Raw genomic sequence first — 16,259 nt, 5'->3', positions numbered from 1 at the left:
CGTCTTTGTGTTCTGTTCATTTGATTTGAACCCCCCGTTGTTCCCTTTCCAGCACAACCCCCCCCCTTCACACCCGCTGGACTGTTTGTTTACTGCTGTGACAAAAGGGGGAAATTAATAAGGAGGTGACAATCGAGTCCTCGGAGCAGCAAACAGCCGCAGCCCTCTGCAGTGGCTTCAGGGGCTGGGGAGGCCGAGTCTTTTCATCTGGAAGAAGTTAGTGCTGCAGCCTTAGAAGGGCAACAAGCATCCTGAAGTGTGGTTCCCAAAGCAGCGTCTTTAAATATCAGTTCAGTCTTTCAGCTTCCTGCTTAGAAACTTGACACATCCAGAGATTTGCCTGGAGATGAAGCTGAACCATTTCCTTCTGATTTAGGGAGGCGCTGGTCTGTTTTAAGAAAGACACGTTTGCTTCCAACCTGGATTACTCAAATCCAGTGTAGTCCAGCCTGATAATCAGTATTTAAGTGATGGAAACCGAAAGCTTTGTCTCTGGAGTCCCTTCACTTTAGCTTCTTTAAAAACATCTTAAAATCAAATCAAATCTTTCAGCATTGGGTGAATTTGTAAATAATGATCTTATGACCCTTTAAAGCCTCAGTGTAAACTGAGTGTTTATTCAGCCTTCTGACAAAAATAAAAGAAATATGGGTTTACTTACATGATTTTTAATTTGTTTAATTTCTGCCACATTCGACATTAAACCTGCCAACAGCGTTTTTAGCGTTTTAGCCATTACAGATGCCTCACCTGTTCGTCCTTTAAGGTGGTTTCTGTGCTTCTCTGTCAGATCTGGAGGCACCTTAAGCTGGCTTTATGTCGAATTTTTCCACAGGCTGGTTTATTTATCAGTTTTCAGTAAAGACAGCAGAATCTTGATGTCTCTGCTCGCGTCGGGCCTTCATGCAGAAACAAAATGTAAAATAAGAGATTTATCTAAATCACTCAGAGCTTTCTCAGTGAGATCACGCTGCCAGTAACTGCTGGCAGAAAGTCATTACCGCGCTGATAATAATGGAGAAAATTGTAACTGGGATGTTTAATCGAGTCTTTGAATGCAGCTTTATAGATGAGATCACATAATAAACAATGAGAGACTCGTTCATGCTCTGACTGGAATATCAGATCGTCCTCCCAATAAAACAGCTCTCGGTCCGGGAAAAGGTTGTAAAGCTGCGGAGCCTCGGCTTGCTTTGCGTCCGTCCGCCTGTCTGACTCGACTCGGCTCGAGTCCGGACACCAGTCTAGTCATTACGGAGACACTGTTTATATGGAGAACCTTATCGATCTCTGTGGCGTTGGAAAAACCAATCATTTTGCATTTTGTATTAGAGGGGGGAGTAACACACTGAATCTGACTGAAAGCTCTCTGTGGGTGTAAGAAATGTCACAGCTTCAGGGTTGTTAAAGATTTGTTGCCTTTTTCATTACCTTCCCCAGATGAAACATCTAAATAACGATAAAAATATCAGACTCGTCGTTCTCTTCCTGCTCGCAGAAAGTATGATTCTCACGTCGGTCTGCATGTGATGCAGGATGAATTCTGACCTGATTTTCAGGAAGCAGCGCGTTTCAAAGGGCATTTCTCCAGGAAGAACACACACTCACACCATTTGATGGACGTCTGAACCAAAGTGTTTAAGCTGGCAGATAAAATTTAACAGGTTTTAGATGAATTATGTCACACAGGCCTGCAGACCTCCAGCCCTGGAACCAGACTGGTTGGTGACCAGTTGGCTGGAGGTTGTCTCGGAGAGCCTTGCTGTGATTACTTTGGTTGAACATGGCGTCTGGGACGAACGCCGACTGGAAGTGTGGAGCTGGTCCCACCAGCTGAATGAGCTCTCTAAAACGATCTGATGTCTGTTACTTGACCTCTGTGTGACCCCAACTGTCACTTATGCTGCTGTCATGTGTTTGTATGTTTCCGAAGCAGCCACTCCCTGCATCAAAGCCATCAGTCCGAGCGAAGGCTGGACGACTGGCGGCGCCACCGTCATCCTCATCGGGGACAACTTCTTCGATGGCCTGCAGGTCGTCTTTGGCACGATGCTGGTCTGGAGCGAGGTGAGACGACTCTTATTCAGATATCACACATTAAATGCTTTACCGGGTTGTTTAAGGCCCCGTGTTTTGCACTCTAACATTTTTTAGGCTGATCGCAGTGAAGAAATAACTTTGGCGCAGAACCTGTGCTCCGAGAACAACTGCACAAACCGTACATCATGTTCTCCATCTTCATCTTTCACACACACAAACACACACACACACACACAAACACACACGCTCGTATCTTAGGAACACCTGCGTCTGTGTCTGCAGCAGGTCTGCGTGTCCCCAAAAATATGCAGATTCAGTGCGAGCTGAGCTGCAGGAGGAGCTGCGCATACGGTGCACCATGAAATATTGAAGCGAGTCCAGAAGAGCAGAACACCTGGCGGGGAAGGAGGGAAGATGCACCTCCACACGCCGACGGAGCTCCTGACTTTGATCAGCGTCGTGTGGCGGCAAGCAGACGGACTCCAAAGCCCAGCATCCCTCTGAACACAGACTGCATGCTGACCCAGATCCCAGTCAGGCGGTCGGCGCGTTCTTACTCAGAAAGTTTTAACAGGAAGAAGAATCGGCTGCTCTCGTTCTGCTCCTCGGTTATCGTTCCAGACATCCGCTGCTGTTTGTAAAACTCAATATTTATCGTGTAGAAGAGGCGGAGAAATCTGAGGACGATACAGATGATAGAACTGATGGGTGTGATCAAAGGTCGTGATGCCGAACCTCCAAAGAAGAAAAGCAGAAGTTTGTGATGCAGAGATGGATTTGCAGACGCAGGCTGAGGGCAAATTAAAAACATGTAAAACCATAATTTTTACTGTAGTTTGAGTAAAAACTCTCTAACATGTGGGGCTCAGAAAATTAGCTTTTTTGGAGGATTTCCTGTCATGTGTTGCAAAATTCCATCCCAGCAAAAACCTGCTGAAGACGCATCTTTGACTGAGATTTGGTTAAAAAAAAGGGAAAATTTACTTTGCAGGTCAGTGAGAAAACATCTGAATATCCCTGAAAAGTTAAAGGCCTTCATTAGATTCCTTTTTGCCTGAAGCCTAACATTACGCGGTTCCCTCTGAAAAAAAAAAACGCTGGTGGGATTTTTCCAGAGTTTGTGTTTATTGTAGAAAATATTCTCTGTGGGAAATAAAAGCTTGGACTTGTTTAGCTCAGCGAGATAATCACAAATTTGCAGCGCTTTTAAGATTTCTTTAAAGTTTGCTAAAAATAAAACGTTACTCTGTAAACGCACTAACCACCCACTGACTTCCTGTGTTTGCTGTGATGACATTTACTGTCGTGTCTTGCTGTCCGAGCTTGCGCCGTCAAGCTTACAGAGTACTGACAGACCACGTATGGAGTCACTAAAAAGTGCACGAGGCTACTGTCCCCCTTATTCACAAAAAACGGGTCCAGACTGTCTTTTACGCCTCGAGCCATCAAACGTTTGAACTCGAGCAGGTTCAGGCGGCTCACTTAATCATCCCTAACATGTGAGGAGGGTGAAGGTCTCTGTTTATGGTGTGATTTATGTTGATGTGATTGTTTTTGTGTGGGTATACAAATGTCTGCTGACTTTCCCCACAGGGACAAATAAACTTGTTTATCGATCTTTTAACGACTTCTTACCGTCTTCTTTGAGTTTTTAAACTTGTGTTGTGTTATTTTTTTATATTTGGAAACTGCTCAGGCTTAGAAGAAGATGACAGTTTTTTTGTTTCAGGAGTTTCGAAGTCGTCCTGATTATTTGAAAGTTTTTCTCATGATTCCTGTCTGGTTTAAAGACCGCAGCTTGAACATTTTGTCCTGTTTTTGTTTCTCTCTTGACTCAGCTGATCACCCCTCACGCCATCCGGGTGCAGACCCCCCCTCGCCACATCCCAGGGGTCGTGGAGGTCACGCTGTCCTACAAGTCCAAACAGTTCTGCAAAGGAGCTCCGGGACGCTTTGTGTACACCGGTAAGCTTTCAAACCAAACCCCGTCGTCAAGCGGAGTTTTCTAAACACTGAAGTCCTCAGAGAGGTTTTAAATCGTTATCCAACGGTTTGATACTGATAGTAAAGTACCGTCAGTTCAAATTCACCACCATTAAATCCGTAAAAGGAGAATAAATCCATCCATTACTGAGATCTAAATCGTCATGTGATGAGGCTGAAACCGAGTGGTGCTTTCACCCAAAATAAAACGTCTATATAACATCTACAAAGTTTGGGCTCGTCGCTCATATTTCAGTGTGAACAAACTTTCCTTCTCAGTTCTACTGGTTTATGCTGGTTTATACTGGTTAATACCTGCGATTTAAGGTTTCAGATCTTGAGACTCGAGGGGTGATCCTCACCATGGAGGAGTCACTGTAAACACTTTTCCACGTCCTGACAGCAAGGTAAACATTTTCCCCGAACGACTCCCTGCTCTGCTCCTCCTCCGCGCGCCCTTCAGCGTCTTTGTCAGCCGTCAGCAGTCAAACGTCCGAAGACTCGATATCTGACTCTCAGATCAGTGCTTCCACTGTCGCTGATTATTCCGTCAGAATATCCAGATGTCATTCAAAGCAGCAGAAAGGTCAGCTCGAAGGCTGTTTAGCCCGATAAGTAAATGTCACTGCGTCGGGTTGTGAAAGAGGCAAGCGTGTTGGAGTTTTCTGTTTAACACCAGTTTATCGCCACCTCCTTCCTCTCGCACTCGTCTTTGTTGGGGGTGCCGCCTCCTCCGACGGCAGGGCCACGCTCACAATGGACGCTCTGGCCGCCGCCTCCTTTTGCAATGCTAATCTGCGATCCCATTTACAGATACGACTGACAAGAGCGGCACGTTGCTTTTATGTGGAGGTGTGCAGTGAATAGAGCCTGTTGTTATCTCAGAGTCCATTAGAGGATGTTCTCCACCTCAGAAACACGCTGGAGGAGGCCTGAAGGAGCTCACAGAACAGCCACACCAGCTTTTCTTACATCAGCTTCAAGTGTTTTACATAATCAGATGAGCTGAAGAGTTGAAAAAAGTCCCCAGAGTTACCTGAAAAACAACAGCAAAGTATATAAAAAGGCTGGAGGTTGAAGGCATTTATGCATTATGTGCATATTTCCTGCTTTTCTCTTCTTCGATGTCATAATTAGATTTTTTTCTGGGTTTTTGGAGTTTGGTTGAGCTGTAATTGAAATTTGAAGACATTTAATTGGGTATTGGGATGTATACAGCGTGTATTTTATGGAAAAAATAACGAATTGATCACTGGGAATGACGTTCATTAGACTGAGAATCAGATACTGCTTCGCTGTCATGCAATGTTCGCACGCATTGGCTGGTGAGGATGTGGTTTAATGAGCTGAACGAGTCGTTCTGCTGAAAAAACGCACGGCGGTCTGTAAAAACTCTGGTCTGCTCCTTTAATCCAGCCTCCACAATCCCAACCAAGAAACGGGAACATCTGACTCCAGCTTGATTGATGGGTGAAAAACAAAACTGAGCGTCCCCGAAGGCATCGCGAGGCTGAACCCGACAGGTGGCCGCATCATAACGCCGCTCAGTTTCTCCTACCCGCCGCTACTCGTGCCAGGGAGACGGCCGCATTGTGCACGCTCGTCGCCGCTTCATCTGATTTACACATGACACGTTCAGAGACGCTGGAGCAAGCGTGTGCGCTTCAGTGCACGCTCAGTGTGCCAACAGCGTGTTGTGTTCATGAATGTAAAATGAGCTGAGTTTTAGATACCGAGCAGGCGAGCGGCAGGTAAATGAAGAGAAAACAGCCTGCTGATGTCACTTCCTTCACGAGCCCACACACAACAAAGCCCATCAAACCCCCTGGAAACCCTTCAAGGCTCCTACTGTTTTCATAAGAATACCTGGAGACTTTTTAAGGACCTTTGGGGTCTGCAGGAGGCTGCAGCGAGGTCTCAGGTGTCTTTGAGTCAGTTTTCTCGGGTTCAAACTGGTGAAGTGAACCTAGATGAGTTTCCAGTGGTTTCTGAGCAGATCTAGCCTTTTTAAGGAAGTTGTAGGCATCTTAGATAGGTTCCAGGATTTCGTCTAGTTGTGCTAAAGCCTTTAAAGGCTGTAGTCTGTAGTTCTTGAGGAAGTTGCACAAGTTCCTTGAGAGTGTACAAATGGGGTTTAAAAAGATTTTAGGCATCCTTTACAGAGTCTGAAGACTGTTCCAGCAGTTGGAGATGCTCCAGGACACCTTGGTCAGGTTTCAGTGGTCTTTAAGGAGGTTAAAGGGACTTGAAGGATCTAGATTTTGTAAGGAGGTCGTAGGTATCAGTAAGCAGTCTTAAGCTGATTTCAGCGGTCCTTGGAGAAGTTCCAGTGCTCCTAATTGTTATTAAGGTGGTTGAAGGGACCTTGAGGAGTTTCCAATGTTCCTCAAGCAGGCCAAGACTATTTAATGAGATTCCAGGGGTTATTAAAGAACTTCTTAATTATTTAGTTGGTGGTCCTTGAGGAAGTTGTAAAGGTCCCTTGAGCAAGTTCCAGGGTTTTTAAATAGATTGGAGGTGTCCTTGAGGAAGTTGTTGGGGTTTTCAGGATTCTCTCCAGTGGTTAGGTTGAAGTTCAGTGTGCGTACCTGCACATTTATACACCCTAAACGGGGAGATGGGTCTCTGCCAGCCAATCAGAGAGCAGCTCTTCTGTGAACATTCCCGTTAGTATTCCCTCGTTTCCTCCCCCGGCTGCTCTGCCTCTCCTGCTGCCTCTGAGCTGAAGGTGGAGTGACGAGCAGTGGGATCCGAGTGTTTCCCAGATTTCCCGTCTTCCTTCCTCTCTGCAGCTTTGAGCGGCTTCAGGATTTGATCCCGCGGCTTCGCTCGGAAAAACTGGCCAAAGGCAAGAAAGCTGAGCGGAATGACAAAAAGCCTGAGAGCTGAAAAGGTTCCTCCTCCTCCTTGTCTTCCTTGCTAATCATCTGCACTGCAAGCAGATTACCACTGAGATACACAAATCACCTGACTCATTGTGCCACATTTAACGTTTATTTTTTATTTTATTTGCATTTAGTTTCGATGATAAATCCATTTTTACTTTAAACTGTTTTAATGTAAACTGGGAAATTAAAAAGAAACACACAATCAGTAAATTTAAATATTTCTTGCCAGTTTTGTTTATTTTTTATTTTCCAGATTTAGATTTTTGTAGTTTTCTGATACTTCTGGGGGTTTTTGTAGTTTTGTTTTTGTAGTATTTTCTTTAAGAACTGGTTCTTAGTAGGTTTTTTTCCACTTCTTTTACTTTTGCAGTTTAATGTTTTTGTAGTTTTATTGGATCTCCAGCTTTTTCAGGTTCACAGTATCTGTAGTATTTTGTGTAGTATTTACTGTGTACACTGTATTTTTGTAGTATTCTGTGATTCTAATGAGCACTTCTCTAGTACTGTGTAGTATACTTGCTGGATCTGTATCCTGCAGTGAAGCTGTAGTACTCCTGTAGTGCTCTGGCATGGTAGCTGTAGTACTCCTGGAGTAGTAGTGCTGTAGTACTCCTGCAGTGTAGCTGAATTACTCCTGCAGTACTGTGTAGTTTTCCTGCAGGCCTGTGGTTTCTGGTGTTCCCGGTATCTCCCTCCACTCGGCTGTGGGTGTTGAGTCGCTGGTGCTGCCGGGTCCACACCTCCTCTGTGCTTGTAATGCACGGATCAATGCAGCCTGCGGGGGGGAGGCGCGGGGGAGGCGCGGGAGGGGAGCGGAGCTGTGGGATCGATGGGTGCTGAGTTATTGCGGCACTCGTCCACTGATTTTTAGAGAGCTGTGTTTTCCCAGGAAAGTCAATACCTCCAGGCTCCCCTCATTAATTTCAACCCCTCCATCCCCACTGCGCCTCCCTCCTCCCCCTCCTCCTGCAGCTGCACCTGGGGATCTGCAGCCCTGGAGAGAGAAGGGTGGAGGAGGAGGAGGAAGACAGGGAGAGAGAAACTGAGATGATGAAGTCAGATGAAGGGGGAGAAGAGAGAAAAGGAGGGAGGTGTTGCAAACTAAGGTGATGAAGTCAGATCCAGGGGGGAGGACAAGGAGGGAGAGGAGGAGGGGTGGAGGAGAAAGAGGAGTAAGAGGAGGAGAAAGATGTGATCCCGGGTTTTAAAAAGCAGACAGAAGGGAAAATATTGATTCCTGATATGGAGATCATGTTTGCAGCAGATTATTGATGTAGTTCCTCCTCCAGGAACAAAAGTCTGTGCCCAGTGTGAGCGGGGAGGCCACGAACTGGAGGCGTTAACTGGAGGACACCCAGCACCAATATCATCATCATCATCATCATCATCATCATCAGGCAGGCCTCAACATGCCTGACACCCCCCACCCCTTTTCTGTACACCTGGGAACTGCAGCTGCTCAGCTGTGTACACTCCAAAAGTATGTGGACACGTCAGCATTGCATTGAAGCACTCAGTGTCCGCATTGTTACAGCAGCTTCTCCAAACTGAGCACATCCTCTCTCGGCTGTTCTGTTCTACTTTTATGGAGCTGTTTGAGTTTTACTGAGCTTGTGTTTATCCTTTATTGGCTGTTTTCTCTGCTTCACCCTGTGGAACATTTTACTTACTCAGATTTTTGGTTTTGTTCTTTCTTGTAGAGATTTAACTCTAATGAGCCAAATTATTTCGTACTGGTTCTTTTTTCTTGTTATTTCTGCTGCTGTGGTGCAGAAATCAGTGTCTGTGGGTTTCATGGGTAATGTGCTGGTTTCTGGATGTTTATATATACGTGTGAATATTTCATGATTTATACAGTAATTGTTATTTATACTGCATTTTTAGTCTTCTCCGTTTTTCTGGGTTTTATTTGTTAATATTCTGGTTCTACAGGTTTGTAGTTTTTATGCTTCTGCAGCAGCTCATCCCTGTCCTCTCCTGCCCCCTCTGTGGAAAACTGAAGGTCAGAGGTCAGACTTACTTCCACACAGACTGGTAGAACTATCTGCTTAAAACTCGCAGTGTGTTATTCGAAGTAATGACAAACTTAGTTGAGAAAAACTCAAATCCAGGTCTCAATTTTTCAGCTGCCAGTTCCAGACCAGATGTTCCAAACCTGTTATTCCAGCTTCAGATCACCTTTGATATTCCAGGTCTGGTCTAGATGTTTTGGCAGATCTAAGGATGATTCCTGATCTGATATTCCGTTTTTTTTCCATGTTTAAGGAGGTTGTTTTTTCTGGAGTGCCCCGGATTTGTTCTGCAGTTTCTGTTTCATAGAAAATGAATCTTTCTGGATTTCTTCTGATGTTTCCTGCAGTTTCTAACTTTTTGTTTTCCTCATTCACGTGTTTGAGATGTTACGTGTGATTTAAGCGCAGCCGGACTTGCTTAAACAGGTACTATGCACAAGGTTTTTTTGTTTTTGTTAAAATGGCGTGTTGTAGTTTTTCTCTCCTTTTAGAGAACGGGTGGTTTAGTGTCTCTGCACTTTGGGGCTTTTAATGATTTCAGATCTGTTTCTGAGGTGAAGTTTCTTGTTTCCACCTCCGAGCTGGAGCACTGTAGCAAATGTAGCTCCCAGCTCTGGTTTTAAATACTGCTTCAGAACAAAATACCTCAGAGGTAGCCGGTCCCTTGTCTCCTGCAGGGAAACGTACTGCAGTGATGTTACGCGATAATCCTCACGGTGGTGGTTTTTAAGTTACTGGGATGCACCCTCCACTCGTCCCCTCTCCGCTCCGTGTTTTTTTTGTTGGTGGTTTTCCGGTGTGGGCGTTGGGATCCCTCTGGGACCGGCCCTGAGATTAAGCAGCTCTGCAAATAAAATCCACTCCACTTACTTGGATAATTGTTTTACTGGAATAACTAAAGGATTCAGTGTTTTTCTGTGGATGCAAAGGTCAAACTTCTGCTGATTTAGTGCCGCCCTCCTCACGCTCTCCCAGTGCTCAGTGACGGCTGACGAATCTCAGTTTATCCTGTTTGTTCTCCATCTTACTTCTCCTCTTCATGGAAAAGTCAGAGGTCAGAGGTCAAGCCTACATAGGCAGCCTGAGTGATACTCCGAGTGTTTTACAGGTCTGACTATTCCAGGTCTAAACATGATGATCTTGAAGATGTTTGACGTTGTTTATGTTGCTGCGTTCATTAAATAAACGAAGGAGCTGTAGCGTTGCCCAAACTGAGCTTAATTTAACCACCTGATCATTTGGGATGACATCACTAGAACGGACCAATCAGTGAACCTGTATGCCCTCGTGTGATGCAGACCTGGTTCATTAATAGTAAGTCTGAACTCAAATGCAACTTCCTCACTCTGAGCTCCTCTCTCAAAGTACAATGAAGCACTTTGTAAGTTCTGCTCTTCCTCCTCCTCCTCCTCCTCGGCACACATGGAAAACATTAGCAGATTCTTCCAGAGGGTTCGCTGAAGGTCTGCGAACGTGTAACCAAGAGGCCGGCGTTACACCTCCGACCTCAGCTGGAGGAGAGAAGGAGGAGGCGCTCCCTCTGTTTTCGCTGTTCCCCCCTCTCCTGTCGACACGTCTGAGGCACCGTTCGCTAATTGACTTCTGAATTTTTATTGTTTAATTACTGTCGCAGTAACACATGGAGGCAATTATCTGTAGCCTGCTCGGGATCGGCTTACAGCGGCTGACGGAAACAAAGAGAGGACGAGGCAAACGCCGTTTATGGCAGGACTCGCAGTGAGGACAGAACTCATAATTCAGCTGGAAAAACCTCCGTCTGAACCATCGAAACGTCACTTCAGCCTCGTCTTTTTATTCTATTTAACCCTGTCTGGCCCCGACAGCAACAATTCGCAAAGACAAAATGCTGGTTTACAGGAGGAGGGATTCAGTGCGCTTTAGTTTTGTAGTTTGTGGGTTTGTTTCATGTTGAGTTGAACAGACTAAGGGCCAGACGTACTAATCATGAGGCCACAGTTTGGTTATAAGTTCAGGATTTGCTCTCTCCAGAAACAACACAGCTAACGAGCCTGCAGCTGCTTTACTGCAGCTCAGACCAGCGTTTAAACCTGGAGTCAGTTTTAGAATAACTCTGACACAAACACCTGGCAGAAAGCGCAGATCACTCCCCCACTCTGATCCTGGTTCTGATAGAGGTCTTTCCTGTTTTATGGGAGTTCTTCCTTCCCACCATCACCAAGTGCTGCTCACGGGGGATCGTGGAATCTCTCTGCAGTTGTCTCTCCAGGGTCTTTACCTTATAATATAAGGCACTTTGTTGGTCGTTTGTTGATCTATTAAGGAAATTTCTGTGAATTGAAATTAAGATTTTGGCTGGTCGGAGCCATTAGTGCACGGCATGAGGAGCAAATTCCTGGGTAAAAAACGTGTTGCTCTAAGTGCCCCAGTGAAGCTCGTTCAGAGTGAATGCCAGACGTGATTGGCCGTTCAGGTTTGTGACTCAGCTGTAGATTTATTTAAAAACCGTCAGTTCTTGTGTTTTTGTTTTAGTGACGTCTAAATCTCGATTAAACATCATCTTCATTTTGTGTTGAAAGCTCACATCTGTGCGGCGCCCAGAATAACTCCAGCAGATGTTTAAGGAGACGTGCTTCAGATGTTACCTGTGATTTAAGCACAGTCGGACCTGCGGCGGCGTTATTTCTTCTTCACAAGCGTCAGACCTGTTTGCAGCACAGAGGGCGAGGCGAGGAGGCGGATTAAAAGTGAGGCGCTTGCATCAGTCAGTGGAGTCATTAACACCCTCCTCCACCTCCTACACCCGCCTCTGCTGCAATCGATGCTCATAGAAATTTCATGAACTTTAAACAGTGATTGACAGGCAGCTCCGGCCCCGGCCGCCGCCAACGCCGCGCCCTCACAGAGTGTATGAAGTGACAAAAGTTACTGGAACATGAATTAACTGACCGTCGTGTGTGTGTCATGTAAAGTCTCATTAATAGAAACTTGATTATCTAATTAAAATCTTTAAGATGAAGAGCTCGCGGCCTGATGTTGGACAGATGTTCAGCAGATTATTCACTGTGAAGGTTTTTCAGCCCTTTGTCTGCAGGTCCTCTCAGGATTATTAAAAGCGCTCCCCACAGAAGAAGAAGAAAAACACCCTTGCAGGTGCTTCACAGTCAGGAAAAATACACATTTAAGAGTGCATGCAGGCAAGTTTTTATCGATATCTAAGTAGTTAAACTCCAAAACTACAGATTTTTTATGATACAGTTTGGGTTCCGGTCGACAAAATTTGTTCTCTTCGTGTTCTTTCCCCGTGTCTTGTCTTGTTTTCTGTGCTGAGGACTCGACGCCTGCATGGTCACGCGGTGCATCCTCGGCACGTTTGAACAGCACCAACTGTCGAGGCTTCATTCAGTGAAGTTCAGCACTTTCTTCATCTCGGAAAAATTCTGTTTTCTCTAAAAATAACCGCATACAGCCGAAGTCTTACCTGCAAGGACGAGAACCTGAACCATCAAAATGTTTATTTTTTAAATTGTTCCCCAAAGTTTTCCCAATCAGGGAACCAAACAAATCAACTTTTAAAGACAAACAGCTAAAACGCAGGGTCAGGAGCTGCTGGGATTGTCGCTGATGGTTTCTCACAGGGTTAAAACGATCTTTCATCTTTTAGTGATTTAAATATAAACAGAGTGGTTTTTTTATGTGTTTTTATTCTTCAATACTACAAAACACCAGAGGAAACCCGTCGTCCTGCTTTACCTCGGCCAGATGTTTAAACTTTAGATGCTTCATAAAGGCAGAATTTATGGTTTGGGTGTTCCTAATAAAGTGATCAGCGAGTTTGTGTTACAGAGTCGGGATGTGACGCGTCAGGAGGCGCGTCTCAGTCACTTAGCGGCGATCACACGACAGCAATGAAACAACACGAGCGCTGTCGCGTCCCCGCCTTTGATCTCGCCTCTCGTGTCGTCTTTTAATAGACGGCAGAAGTGTGCTCTCCGCCGCGGGAATTCCTCGACTCTCAGCAGAGACGCACCACATTTCATATATCAAAGAGCTCCACTTTGGGAATGGGGACTTGTGGAACTAATGTCGGGTAATTAGCCATTTCTGCGGGGGCATTTTTGGCGGCCACTCCAGAAAATAATAACTTCTCAGGTGGGGGGCCTATTTCTTTGAGGCACTCTGCTCGGCCGGCTCTAATCACGGCGAGGTAATTATTCGCTGATTAACACGCGGCGTCGGGGCGGATGTTCGCTCTAATCACAGGGGCTGTTGCGTCAGCGACGGCTCTCGGAGGAGGAAGCAGAAGGGAGTGGGTGCTCATGTGGGTTATAGAGACGAGACGACGGTACCTGAAGATACCTGAAGACACCTGGCGGGTTCGGGAGGGCCGACTCTGATCTTCATCAGAAGATCGCGTCTTCATTGCGTAAAGAATGAAAGAAAAACATTTCAACATCAAACCAACACTGACGCCAAAATCCTCTGCAACACGGAATCATCCGCCACTGAAAGTAGTCCCCAAAGTGCAGATAGACTCAGAGTTCATACGTTTGATCTGTTTTTGCTCATTTTTATCTCTCTTTCCATTTTCTGCTTGTTTTACTTAAACACGTGCAGACATGTCCCCACAGGACTGCCCTCCTTGTCACACCAGTGTGCACATCCATGTAAAACAAACAAGCTGCAGAGGAAACTTTACGCTCGCTGTCATTTACAGACCTGCCTAGTCGCCCCTGCTCTCTGCGATGACTGAGTGATGAATTGAAAGTCGGAGCAGATCAATAATCCGCTGAAAAGATGCTTTCGGGGTGTTATGGCAGCCTGTCAGCATGCCCCCCACCCCAGCTGATGCTGGTTGGCCACTTGACAAGCAGAAAAACAAATCAGCGCGTCCACTTAAGGCTCGGCATGTCGTGCATCTGTCACACACACACACACACACACACACTGAAGGAGGCGAGGAATCATCAGCAGTTGCGATCGGCGGGCCATGAGGCCAAACGCCGCGCTGACCTGCATCAATCATGCGGCCGGGGGAGATGGGAAATAGCAGCACACGTTACTGCGGGACGGATGAGCGGCGCCTATTTGAAATGATGAGAGTAATACAGGAGGAAACCACGCAGCACTGAAGTCTGCCGGCTCATCGGGGACACGAGAGCGCCTGCGACGAGGCCGTGAACGCCAAAACAAAAACAGTAAAGGTGAGCAGAGACCCTAAAGTGCGGATTTCATCTCCGGCTGGTAAATATATACAAACCAGCGGCGTGGAAAAGCAGATTCAGGGCGAGGAGCAGCAAATGAAAGATAAATGTAAACAGTAGTGAGGAGGAGGATGTAAACAGAGGCGGGCTCTCCTCTGAAGCACGGCGCCCTGCTGGATTGTGGGAGCCGAAGCGAGCGGGGTAATGAGCCTGCTGAGATGTTCCAGTAATCCGCCGTCCTCCCTCCCAGAGCTCTGATCCTCTGATCTGTGATCAGCCACCATCTGCAGCCAGAAGCGGCGAATGATACCAGAGCGAGGAGAGGAAGAGGAAGCTTCCCCTTCAGCTCGCTGTCAGGGCGAAGCCGGACAGGTGAGAAGCACCAGGTGGTCAGTTTGACAGCAGGAGAAGCATCGAGACAAGAATCCAGATCTGCGGCTCCAGCTTTAAAACAAGCGCGTTTGATTCATTCGCTCTTCAGTGTGGCTGCACCCTTTCACAATAAAAGCTGTGTAATTAGGGATGCAGTGATTGAAAGTTTTCAGACTCATTTCCAGAATTTTAAGTCTGAACTTTAAGTTTTTGCCCAGTCTTTGGTTTTTCTGGGACTGTGTGTGTCACAGTATAGTTTTTAGCCGTCTCATGAAGCACTAGTGGTCACTTTAAAAAGCCTGAGCCCTCAGACCCATGGAGGTCCAGCATGGATACATTTTACATCCTCACTTTCATCCTGCAGCATTTCGCTCTGTTTTAAAGCCTTCTTTCTCATCCTGTTACTTTTTATCACCTTCTGTAAATTTTATGTGTCTCCTGCTTTTATTTGACTCTTTTTTTAAAGCTTCTGTCTTGATTGTTCAGACATTATTAATCGAGCAGTAGTTGCTGGGTGTTTGAGCAGGAAGTGAACGTCTCTCCTGTAAGTGCGTAAAATATCCTCCTCCTCTCCGACACTCCAGATATGCCGTGAAGAAATTAGTTTCAAATGTGATCCGCCTCCCCCTTCTTCTCTTCTCTTCCTCTCCTCAGTCACTTAGCGGTCTAATAACGGAGCGTGCCGCTCAGCAGGACGCCGGCCGACCGTTTGATCACCTTCACAGCGAGGGCAGAGAAAAGGATCCAAAGAGAGAGGGAGAGAGATAAATACTTGATGAAATATATAAAAAATCCCCTCCTCTCGCTCGCCTCTGTCTCTCCCGCTCTCCTCTCACCTCTGAATTATCTTCCTCTGCTCCTTTTCTGATTTATAAAAAGCATCAGACGGCAGGAGAAAGCGACGGCCGTGGCCTCCTCGCGCTGAACAAAGAGGAGCAGAGAAAAATCAATACAAATTACGATGGAGAAAGTGGCACTGATGCCTGGAATTGCAGCATATGTTTACACTAAATCAGGCAATCTGTCTTCATATGGGCGGTGTAATGCGTGGGGTGGGGGGAGGGGGGGTCAGGGTTCGCATTGCCAGCCGCCATTCTCCAATTACACTGGCTCCTTTGGAAGGAGGCGGTCTTTATCGATTGGCTGGGAGGAGCACAGGGCCCTGCAGGCAGCCAATGGGGTGCTGGGGTCAAAGTGCAGCGAGATTTTAATAAGGCAAAGTAATGGGCTTAATGCCTGTAGGGGGGTCGATCCCCATCAGAGGTTCATTAAAACTTCTGTCTTTGTTTCATTCTCCGTCTGTGGTCGTCTCCACCTCCAGCAACGATCGCAACCTCAGAGCGCCGTCACGTCTCTGGAGAGAGGCGTCTGAATCCAGATGTTTTATCAAACCAACTCGACTTATTGAGACACTCAATGTACTCATCAGAGCCCACAGCGGTGTGGACTCGTCAGAGCCCAGGGCGGTGTGGACTCTACAAACCAGAGCAGCTCCTTTAGACCTTTCAGAATAAAACTTCTCATCAGTTTTTAAACTTCAGAAATAAACCACATCTGTCAGTGGCTGAATGTTGGTGTCCAAGAGTTTAAGTGTGAACCAAGCGTCAACCAAAGTGCTGTTCCTCTGACGTCCACCGGAGGCTCCAGGACTCAGTCCTCATAGACTCCCATGTAAACACGTTTACGGCCAGAAGAATTTCTAATTTCCCCATTTACAACATTTTACCTGTTTAAATTATATTCAGGCTCAAAGTTTGTATTGTTAGGGGCGTGGCCTCTTT

General features: G+C 46.2%; 1 protein-coding gene across 4 annotated transcripts in view; it reads left to right on the top strand.

Annotated features, from left to right (window-relative positions):
- LOC147337366 (transcription factor COE3) overlaps positions 1–16,259 on the top strand; it is a 141,587-nt gene that overhangs the window by 96,284 nt on the left and 29,044 nt on the right. For 3 of the 4 annotated variants that reach the window (XM_086304310.1, XM_086304328.1, XM_086304303.1), the window contains 2 exons: positions 1,934–2,067; positions 3,879–4,005. In XM_086304310.1, the coding sequence (XP_086160436.1) occupies positions 1,934–2,067; positions 3,879–4,005 (261 nt within the window). The remainder of the gene's footprint in view (positions 1–1,933; positions 2,068–3,878; positions 4,006–16,259) is intronic. The other variant, XM_086304319.1, reaches the window with a different exon arrangement.

The sequence above is a fragment of the Aulonocara sp. 'chitande type north' Nkhata Bay genome, linkage group LG2 (assembly GCF_057382095.1).
Source record: "Aulonocara sp. 'chitande type north' Nkhata Bay isolate Kocher_YH1m ecotype deep benthic linkage group LG2, A_spYH_male_GT1.1, whole genome shotgun sequence".
Taxonomy (NCBI): Eukaryota; Metazoa; Chordata; class Actinopteri; order Cichliformes; family Cichlidae; genus Aulonocara; species Aulonocara sp. 'chitande type north' Nkhata Bay.
The sequence above is the reverse complement of the archived record's forward strand: the minus strand, read 5'-3'. Positions and strand labels throughout refer to the sequence as shown.